The 10,782-nt window shown below is 43.8% G+C and overlaps 1 protein-coding gene across 6 annotated transcripts in view; it reads left to right on the top strand.

Moving 5' to 3' along the window:
• The window catches only part of Frmd4b (FERM domain containing 4B), a 319,697-nt gene that overhangs the window by 292,029 nt on the left and 16,886 nt on the right, over positions 1–10,782 (top strand). For all 6 annotated transcript variants that reach the window (XM_031382703.1, XM_031382704.1, XM_031382701.1 and 3 more), the window contains 6 exons: positions 3,883–3,959; positions 5,476–5,614; positions 6,032–6,173; positions 7,378–7,511; positions 7,591–7,710; positions 8,836–9,064. In XM_031382703.1, coding sequence (XP_031238563.1) covers positions 3,883–3,959; positions 5,476–5,614; positions 6,032–6,173; positions 7,378–7,511; positions 7,591–7,710; positions 8,836–9,064 — 841 coding nt within the window. The remainder of the gene's footprint in view (positions 1–3,882; positions 3,960–5,475; positions 5,615–6,031; positions 6,174–7,377; positions 7,512–7,590; positions 7,711–8,835; positions 9,065–10,782) is intronic.

Here is a 10,782-nt window from a genome sequence, read left to right as displayed (position 1 = left end):
AAAAAAAAAAAAAAAAAAAAAAAAAAAGCCTTAAATGTTTAAGACACGCCTTTCTTTGAGTGATGAGTCATAATGTAGCAAATTTTTTTTCCTAAAACCTTCAGATGCCTCTGTGTCCAAACAGGAAGAAGGCTTCGCGTGTATACGGTATTTTTGCACACAAGTTCATTTTTCCCAACAGTATTTGATGCCACCATGTTTCCATGCCTCACTGTCCAAATCCTGGACTCTTCCTCGTTTGAAGACAGATGGTGAAGGACTGTGAGATATGTCTTCCTGCTGTGATTTCTGGAATATATCTTCCTTGACTCCCCCTCCTTCCATGTTTTATCCATTCCTTTACTTTTGCAATATCAAAGTAACTGAAGAAACTGCCTGTTCGCCTGCATCTGTTTCCTTCTGTTGGTTCCAAAGGGGGCAACTAATCATTGCAAATGAGTCTGGAATAGAGAGACATCGGGAAGACTTGGTTGACAGTCCTTTACTTTCACACTTCAGCTCTTTCCCTTACAGCTAGCAACATCAGTAAAACAACAGTTTCTCCAACACACAGCTTCCACCAAGAGCACATCAACAATGAACACTAACTCAAGCCAGCTTTAGAAAGCATGTCCCTTCCATATTCTGAACGCTACTGAAACCAAATCCTGTCCCTGTCCTCCCTGTCTTCCTCTTTCTTTAAAGTCTTCAGGATTAGGATTTTGACTTGGGCAATTTTTTTTTCTGTTTTAATAGGAAAATCGCAAGTAGGTTTGTGTACACGCATGCACGCATAATGCTTTGCTGTTTTAAATCAAATGACACGTACCGTGCCTGATAATTACGTCCAAGATGTAGTAAATATGTAGTGTAAAACTGCATCCATTTTGCTTCCTTTAAGCTGGAATCTTTTCCTCACATTCAGAATCCCTTTGGCACCTTTTTCATTTCTCAGAGATAAAGAGTCCTTCTTATCTGTTCTCCAAGAAAGAGTTTCACCAGGCAGGTTGCCTTGGATATCTCCCTAACCAATTGCTCTTTCCCCTTTTCACTGGTCTGAAATCTCCACATGAGTTTGGTCAGAGGGAGCCTCTGGTTTATGCTTCGCTGTTATGAACTGGGACAAGAGAAGAGCCTGCATCCTGGTTGAAATCCATAGTCAGTAGTCTGTTAGGTCCCGGGACACTAATGCACCCTTAAACGACATTCACCCCTGTCCATTGGCCCTTCCAGAGCCTCATCCTCCCCCTCGCCCCCCAAAACAAGCACTCAGAAACATTTGAAAAGTGTACTGGGAGAATGGTGGTGCACACTTCATGAAAAGAAAAACTAACCTATCAAACAACACTATCGTACATCTAACCACCAGCTAGATCAAGCGCAGCTATAGTAAAAAGTATTTGTAACATCTGTAAACATTGATAGGATCACACTGATAGGCACATGGAATTTCTTCTCTGTATTGTTCCAGTTTCAGTATATGTGCTGCTGAAGCGAGCATGGCACATGGAATTTCTAAAGGAGTCCCCAGATGACAGAGATTTGGGCTCTGAACCGACAGACTGGCATTCATTTTACGTCAACTTTCTCATAATTTTGAGAGAAATAAATATTATTTTAATTTTGAATTGAATTTGAGAATAAATGTTAAGGACTGACTTCCAGAAAGCACGAGAACTCGGGCAAAAAAATGTGCATATGAACAGGGACTAATTCTGTCAGTTGAACTTCATCCCACCTTTTCTCAAAGCTGAAGTTTCCTAGTCCAGTACATCCTACCCAGAGTCCACATTATTAGTGGTCCCAGGCCACTTTCATACTGTTCCATTGAATTATGCACCCTTTGCATAAACTTTTAAGATTGGGGGGGGGGGGGGGGAAGAAGGGAGCTCTTCTGACACACACAAAAAAGCCCTGCCTGTCTCCCATAACATCTTCTGCAAATCCAGTTGTCATGTAATTATTTCCGATTCTCTGTAAATTACTAGAAGCCCTTCGGTTTTTAAGTAGGGTTTCTCCTTTGCCGGGCGCCAGTTTGCTCTGCGCTCTGGGCAGGCTGAATGGAGTCAGCCTAGCATTTCCCATTGGTAAGTGATAAGAGGGGGAGGTGGCGGCTCGCAGAGATCAGGTTTCAAGTGGAGCCCTGGGGTTTTATGTGTGTGGGAATGGACGCAAAGGAAAACACAGCCCGGCTGCCTTCTGACTCTTCCTGTTGAACCTGTTCGTGTGCCAGTGAGTAGACCTGAGTAAAAAGGTTTTCCTCAAACAGCCTTGGGTGAAATTCGTGCCGGGATTCAAAGTCGGCTCACCTCCCAGGAAGTACCGAGGGAGTCCAGGCTGCCCCATTTTAGAACTCTTTTCTAAGAAAAATCTACCAGAGAGAACCTGGCTCCCCTCTCCCTGAGGGGAAAGAGTGTGCTGGGGAGGTGTCCCTTGGCAGAGTGGCTGATGTCAGTGGTGTGTCAACCGTGGGAGGCTCGGTTTGTGAAACCGAGTTACACCTAAGTATCTTATGAAACTCGATTCAGAAGGTACCGGAGCTACTATCGTGGGTAGGGAGGCAGGCAGGATCCCAGGGGCTTCCTCTCACGTTTCTGCCCCATTTGGGGGAACTTCTGGATTGAAGGAAATGACCACGTCAGCTCCACAGAAACCGTAGGACATTGGTATGTAGCTTTATGTGTTTACTGATTTCTTTGAAACTGGCGAATGGGGCAGTTGCCGACAGCTGGGTGTCTGTCCTTGGTGCATGCTAGTCAGTTGTGCTGTTTGTGGTCCAAGGTTCAGTCTGAACTCTTGGCTCTACAGTGACCTTTACAAACCTACAGCTCGGCCCATCTTTCAGTGCACCCACATTTATGGAAAGCTTCTGTTCTTTGGGAAATGTGTTTGCTGACTGTGTGCTGCAGAGCGACAACGCTTCTTAATTAGACAACTAAGTGTGTTCTAAGAAAGGCTCTGAGAATCATTTTAATGTGGAGGCAGATTCTAGTATTGTCTGAGGTTGGAGGAGAGGACCACCCCGTCCAAGATAAGACCTCGTAAAGCCCGCACCAATCCAAAACTTAATGAGAGGGCCGAAAAATACAGCCAGGCACCCTCAGCCCTGTCAGTATGCACAGTTTTATCAAATTGTTTGGCTTTTGAAGACACATTTCCAACAAAGTTTGTTTCTCCATCCAAGTGACAAATCACTTGGAGTCTGGCATCAGAAAGGCAGCTGGACAAGGTAGGCAGAGAGAGAGAGAGAGAGAGAGAGAGAGAGAGAGAGAGAGAGAGAGAGAGAGAGAGAGAGAGAGGTTGGGAGCTCCGACCACACCTGACAGCTCTTCACTTGAGAAAGCCACAAGAGTCAGCCCTCACCCCCAACCCCAGCCCTTGCCGGATTCCTGGCATTCAACATGAGTCAGTTTAGGGGACTGAGCTAGGTGAGAAGCTGCTCGGCTTAGACTCACCTCGGCCTGGGAACGCTCTTTTACTTTCACTTTGCATGCCTTTGAAATGTTATCTTTGATCTTTATTAAGACATCCCCTCTAGTGGCTTTTCCATTTAAATGTGAAGTCTAGGTCTTTAAGCAAAAGGTCTGTGCTTACAGTAACCATGCAGGTTTCCTGTCCTGTGGTTGAGTCAGGGGAAAAACTGATGTGTGTTCTGCGGATGCTTGGTTTTATCGTTCAAGGAAGGTTTACTGGTGAGGTGAAGTTTACTAGGTAAACGTGAGGGAACAAAATGGTTTCAGGTTAGAGTTGATTTGTACAAAAGTTTATAAATCACCTGTTTGTGCTTGACCTTGTTGGTACACCTCTGGGGGGAACTTGCAATCATTTCATTAGGAGGCTGACTTATGGACTTAGTAAAACTAAGAGTAATAAAAGCTACACGGTTTTCTTAATTTCTTTTAGTTATTTCAATGGAAGCAGCTGGAAAATTTGTATTTCCGTGAGAAGAAATTTGCTGTGGAAGTGCACGACCCCCGGAGGTAAAGATCAGAGTTTCATATGAGCTGCGTGCGGCGCGGTGACTGCCTGTGCCTAGCTGTTTGTATTTGCTTTTATTTCCATTGGAGATTTACCTCCTAGTGAAGTCATTGGGGTCAAAGAGTAACTGTGTTTAACCTATAGTGTAACCATCAGGCATTTCCAAAGCCCTTGGGCCGGTTTACATTTCTACCAGTGTGATATGTGATGTTCCACCCAGTTCCTGCATAGTCTCTCCAGCACTGATTATTCTTAGTGTGTGTGGGTATGTTATTTTTAAATGTAATATTTATTAATTTTGGGGGACTTCATATACACATATCCAATGTGGTTTCACACACATTCTCCACCACTTCTCTCTCTAACTCAACCAGGCTTCTAGCCAACTCTTAGGCTTTTTTTTTTTTTTTTTAACCTACTGAGTCTAATTTGTGCTGCTTATACATTCGTGGATGCAGGACCACACCGCAGCGGGGCCAGTGTACCAGGATCTGTGGTGTGTGTTTTAAAGCCATATTGGTGAGAGGAAATAACCGTGGTTGTTTGAGCTCCCTGTCCCCTCAGAACCAGTTATAGCTCAGGCTGTGGTTATAGCCAGAGCCTCTTTGCAGGGGTTAAGTGGCTGTTGAATGTCTTAAGAGAATTATCTATGCTGGTGCTTTGCCTATTTTTATTTTGAGTGTTTGTGAGTCCTGAAAGAAAGAAAACCCCAGGGTGGTCAAAGTTATTTGCATGAATAGAATAGACAGGATGCAGGTCTCTGAGCAATCAAGAAGCATCCTTCAGTAGTGGCTCTTTAGACCCTAGATAGTGTTTGGAGGTCAGAGGAGCAGGAGGAAACTGCTATGACAAATAGATGGCCCAAGGAGATTAGCCAGTTCCTACTGAGAGCATAGTGTGCCAGCTCCTCCCCCAACACACACACACACACACACACACACACACACACACACACATCCCATGCTCTTCTGCCCTCTGCCCTGCTTGGCTTTCTTCTCCCTGTGGTTCTGTGGTTATCTTCCTTGCTCTCTCTCCTGCCTTTCACTGCCCTGTCTCTTCCTCCTTGACTGCCTTTCCTATTTTTACCTGGTGGACAAGCAGCAGTTTGGGCCAATGTGAACCCTACACGTTTTCAGTCAGTGCCATCAAGTTGACCTCCTGCCAACTGAGACTCCCTCAGTATTCCCTGAGGTGCTCTCTCCTGTACTCCCTCCTCGCCTTGAAGGGTCACTCTCGGCTCTCACAACTTGTGATAGTCCCACTTCCTCCTAGATGTTCTCGTACAGCTTCTCATTTGACTAACTCCTCGTCCAGCTTTGAACATGTCAAAATGTATGCAGAGACCACTTGGGGCTGATTGGTTTTAGGGCAACACCAGAACCTCAGGCCTTGTCAGGTAAAGTCTGTGCAGAGGAAAGACAGAGGGAAGAAAGGCACTGTGGTACAGCTCTGTCTGCTAGGTACGTGTCATGTGCTGCTGACCCAGGGGGATAACTCGTGGCTTTCTTCATGTTTTAGGATTTCGGTGTCCAGAAGAACCTTTGGACAGAGTGGCCTGTTTGTACAAACCTGGTATGCAAACTCTTCTCTCATCAAGTCCATCTGGGTAATGGCCATTAGCCAGCATCAGTTCTACCTGGACCGGAAGCAGAGCAAAGTGAGTTCCTGGAGCTCCAGTCCTTTTTCTCTAGGTTCTGAAATAAATTTTCTCAGAAAACATAATGAAAAAAGATGATTTAAACTTTGCTACCAACTGTCTTGGTTTTTTTTTTCATATATATTTTTTAAGAGGTGGGCAATATATATAGCTAATTTAAAGGTTGTGACATTTGGCATGCATATGTTTCTACAGTGATGCCATTGCTGGTAACATTTTAAAGTTAGTGACTGGATCCTGCATGCTTTACTGAAACCTTCCATGTACAAAATTAAAAGTTTTCTGTTGTTTTCAAAGTGCTGCTTTACAGATCTAAATTGCCCTGTGTTGACATCTTTGATTGCACAATAACCTAATCAGTGTATTGATTTAAAATGTGATTGTGTTAATTCCTTCTCAATGTTATTTACCTCGTAGGCAAAAATTCCTTCAGCCAGAAGCTTAGACGACATCGCGATGGATTTAACAGAGACTGGAACACAGAGAGGCTCCAAACTGGTGACTCTAGAAGCAAAGACTCAGTTCATCATGGCGAGCAATGGCAGCCTGATATCCTCAGGTATTTTCCTGTTCAAGAAAGTATAAGCAATCTTCTTTGTGTGTTTGCTAGAAATCATTTCCAAATGCAACTTGCTGAGGCCAAAACCAAACCAAAACAAAACAAAAACACACACACACAATAAAAACCGAACCAAAAATGTTTTATTATAATGCAACAGTATGCAACAGCTTTGAATAATATTTTAAACTTATTTGTTTGTTTGTTTATTTATTTATTTATTTATTTAGAGTTAGGAGATCACTGTGTGTATGTATGTATGTATTTAGAGTTAGGGGATCACTGTATTTATTTATTTATTTATTTATTTAGAGTTAGGGGATCACTGTATTTATTTATTTATTTATTTTGAGTTAGGGATTGCTGTATTTATTTATTTGTTTATTTATTTTGAGTTAGGGGATCACTATATAGCTCCTGCAGGCCTTAAACTTACAGGGAACGGCCTGCCTCTGACTTCTGCTGCATGGCCGCCATCCTTTAACTATTTTTAAAGAATATGAAGTTAAATTGCAGGTAGTCAGGCTGTATAGATAACGTCACATAAAAAGATACTGAGTACCCAAGGCTGTCTTGAAAGATGTTGACTCCCTGCTAGGTTGATGCCACTAATTCTCCATCCACAGAACATAAAATTCTATACAAGCACAATTGCAAGTGCCTAGTTCCTAGACTGTAAACGTTGGGCCCAGCCCTTCCCTTTGTGGGAAGGCTCTTATCACTATGTCTGTGGAACTTCACTAAATGGACTTGTCTCATCTAATTCCCTCTCAGCTTGTGGGTCTGAGCCATTGGGGTAGGGGAGTGAGGGGGGGTTCCTTTGCATTGAACATTCCATTGCCTTACTTGCTTACCTTCTACAGAAACATGGTGTGGGGCCTTCTTCCCTTCATTCCTTAAAAAAAGAAAAGAAAAAAGAAAAAATGTAATTTCTCCTTGTGTGTGCCTGAACCACATAGCATTTTACTGGGGCTTCCAAAATGACTCAGCTACAAACTGCAGGAGACATTTTCTTACCCGGCTCTTTCTGATGCCCAGAATCATGTGAACGGTCTCCTGGTTTCCTTTCATTATGTTCAGAAACAAGGAGACAAGAAATAACACCAGCATTTGGGAGCAGCCCGCCTCCCCCGCCCTTTGTCCCTTACTCAGCAAGGAAGGAAACAGGCCCAGTGTGAACCTCCCTGCCCCGCCCCCACTCCAGGTTCTCAGGACTCCGAAGGCATGGAGGAGCAAAAGCGGGAGAAGATTCTCGAACTCAAGAAGAAGGAGAAACTGTTGCAGGAAAAGCTCCTGAAGAAAGTGGAGGAGCTGAAGAAGATCTGCCTGCGTGAGGCTGTGAGTGGTCCTGGCCTTGCTGGCTTTCTGTCGGGTGACTGCGTCCATTATGTGCTCTTGACCCTGTCCTGTTTTACAGGAGCTCACAGGAAGAATGCCCAAGGAGTATCCACTGAACATAGGCGAGAAGCCCCCTCAGGTCAGGAGGCGAGTGGGGACCACGTTCAAGTTAGATGACAACTTACTGCCTACTGAGGAGGTAGGATCGTGGCCCTGAGTTGGGCTGTGCACAAAACAGAGGAGCTGTCTAGTCCCTACCCTCCATCTACAGCCTGGGTTCAGAGTCATGCTATAGGTTTTTTCTGAGCCGCGGAAATAGACCAAATTGCACACTTTTTCACGCACACTCCGAGCAAAATTGAGTTCCTTACTATTTTGTTCCCCTTGTCATGGAGAGCATTCTGTGAGCCCTGGGAAGAAGTTATCAATAGTAGTACAGAAATTAAGGTTGAACTTTAGCTTCAGATCCTTCCGCTTAAAACCAAGTAGCCTTCAGCGAATCGTTTCATCCCCCTAAAGTGTCAGTTCACCTGTAAGGTGATCCTCATGGTGGGCATCCTCCCTGAAGGGCGCAGTAAGGGTTAAATGAGATAGCCTATACAACATTCAGTATAATTAAGTTAAAGGATTTGATGGCCAACAGAGTGTGTGCTCCCTCAATTGCATATCACAAGCAATTATGCCATTATGACCCACCCCATGGTTGTTACAGGAATTTCACTATCTCAGCTTCCATTCATAATAGAGGCAAGTTTTGATATTTGCTGAGTACCTACCTGCCTGTGCACTCAGGTCCGACCTAAGCTCCTCGTGTGCATGGTGTTGTCGGCTAATCTTTAACGCTCTTTCATAAAGTACTTTATTCCTTTTGCAAATTCAGAAAGCTAAAGGATTAAAAGATTATTTATGAGTCGTATATTCAGTCATTCTACCAGGAACAACCAGAAAGGGTAGTCAGACCCAAACGATGTGTCTCTAAAGGGCCATGTCGGAATGTAACATTCTGCACGCGTGAGTCACAGGTTAGAGTCTCTTTCTGAAGACTGGTCTTAACTCAGCCAAGTGAATGAATGCAAAGTCATTTCCCTCCTTAAAAAGAAAAAGAGGTTGGACTATGAGAAGGTGAAGTTAAGGCGGCTGAGATATGTCTTCCTGGAGAGGGTCTGAGGATGCTTGCGGTATTAAAACTTGGACAGTGTCATGCTCAACGGGTGTACTATTCAGGAACTCTCAAGGCTCTTTCACTACTATCCAGACATAATGCGAGAGAGTGACAGTGTGTGTGTGTCCAGAAAAATAAAGCTGTGTCATTGTCTAAACGCAGGATCCGGCTTTACAAGAACTGGAGAGCAATTTCCTGATACAGCAAAAGCTGGTTGAAGCTGCCAAGAAGCTAGCTAGTGAACCAGACCTTTGTAAAACCGTGAAGAAAAAGCGAAAGCAAGATTACACAGATGCTGTGAAAAGACTGCAGGAGATTGAAAATTCCATAAATGAATACCGAATCCGATGCGGCAAGAAGCCCAGCCAGAAAGCTGCAATTGTCCCACCAGGTGAGTAATGGAGAGCTGTGGGCAGGCCCCTGCTTAGGTCTCCTGCTAGGATGTTCCAAGCCCTCAGCAGAACAGCATCAAAAGCAAGGTAGACACAGTTGAATTTTTTCAGTATCAAAGGCGTGTGTCAATGGCAGCAGGCTCCCCGTTTCAGTTCCATAGGATGGGACATGAACTTTCAGGGTAAAGACTCACAGGGATGTTGGCTCACGATAAAATCAGACTCTAGGTAACTGGCCTGGAGTCACGGCCCCATTTACAGTCCATGCTGCCAACTGTTCGGAACACTGAGCTTTAGATAGAAGCCTTTCTGCAAGATGTTTGAATGCAGCATACCTTGCATTTTCTTAGAGACCCGTCTTGCACGTGTGCGGATAGAGAAGGGGGTCCCATGATCATCCCATTGCAAGAAAGTATTTAAGAATAGGCAAATGGGGAGGGGGGGAAGAGTAGGCAAATGGTAAATGATAACATGGAATGCAGAAAGATGAGAGATAAGATTAGAACCACAAGGCAATCCTGACTTTGTATAAACCTGCACATAGGATGACTGATAGGGAACTATTTCAAAATACAGCCACGGAGTTGCAAGCATACCAAATCTCTTCTGTTTCCAAGATCCTCAACATTATGTATCTATAAAGTTCATATTCAGGAAAAAAAATAAAACAAATGGAGGAGTCTTTTGATGACAATTTAAAGTCTAATTGACCTTATACAAACACTAATGTGTTTTTTAGACTCAATTATTGATTATTTCTTTAAACCCAAGCCTTTCCTCCCCTTTATGTGTTAACACCTGAGAAATTGAGGTCATTCCTCCACTGGTTGATGGGTTGTAATCATAACTGGTACCTTACATTTTCACAGGAACACGAAATAATCATGCATTTTTCTATTTGATAAACTGCGGTTGGTTACTGGGTGTAGGGCAGACCAGGTTTAGAGCCTATGATTCATCAAGCTGAGACATGACTTTCTGGAAGCGAGTATACAGACATTATCACACAAATGTTAGTCCACTGTAGCTGGAGAATCTAAATGTACAATCCAATTGGTTTGATAATGGTTCATTCTTTGCCTCCAGACATGGGTGATTAACAGTGTGCTTAATGTTCATGGCCATTTGTCACAGCCAATTCACCCTCAAGCTGTGCTAGACCCAAGTGTTCTCCTTTTTGGTGGCTGCCATTTGGGCAGCAGATGGTGCCATTGGTTGAGCATCTATTGGATAGATGTTTTTGTAAGTGAACCCAGCAGCTGACTATGCTGGCACCTCGCCTTCAAGTTCCACTGTGCGTCTAATTAAGAGAGAGTCTGCTTGGCTCTAATAAAGATTAGCATTTGACTTTGAATGAAGACAGTCCCTTCATAGTGGTTTTAAAAACTTACACTTAGGTGTTGTATTTGGCTAGAACCTTCCACCAAACCGCTCAATGCTGAATGTGGGATGGTTTGCAAAATCATATCAACACATCTGAGATGGCTCTTTTTACCAAATGGGCACCAGAAAAGTTCAAAGCGCTATGGCTGTCATTCCTCGTCAGACAGCCAAGTACGGGTAATAAAACGAAGAAGTATAGTTGGTGTTTATCTAGCATTTGTTGTGTGCCTGGAGCTGGCTAAAATCTGCACGCCATTAGTTAATCAAATAGCTCATCTCAGCGCTGTGTGATAGGCACTGCTGTTATCCCCACCGCAGAGCTGAGCCAAAAGAT

The sequence above is a fragment of the Mastomys coucha genome, unplaced genomic scaffold (assembly GCF_008632895.1).
Source record: "Mastomys coucha isolate ucsf_1 unplaced genomic scaffold, UCSF_Mcou_1 pScaffold20, whole genome shotgun sequence".
NCBI lineage: Eukaryota > Metazoa > Chordata > Mammalia > Rodentia > Muridae > Mastomys > Mastomys coucha.
Note: the sequence above shows the minus strand (reverse complement) of the source record. Positions and strands in the feature narration are given on the sequence as shown.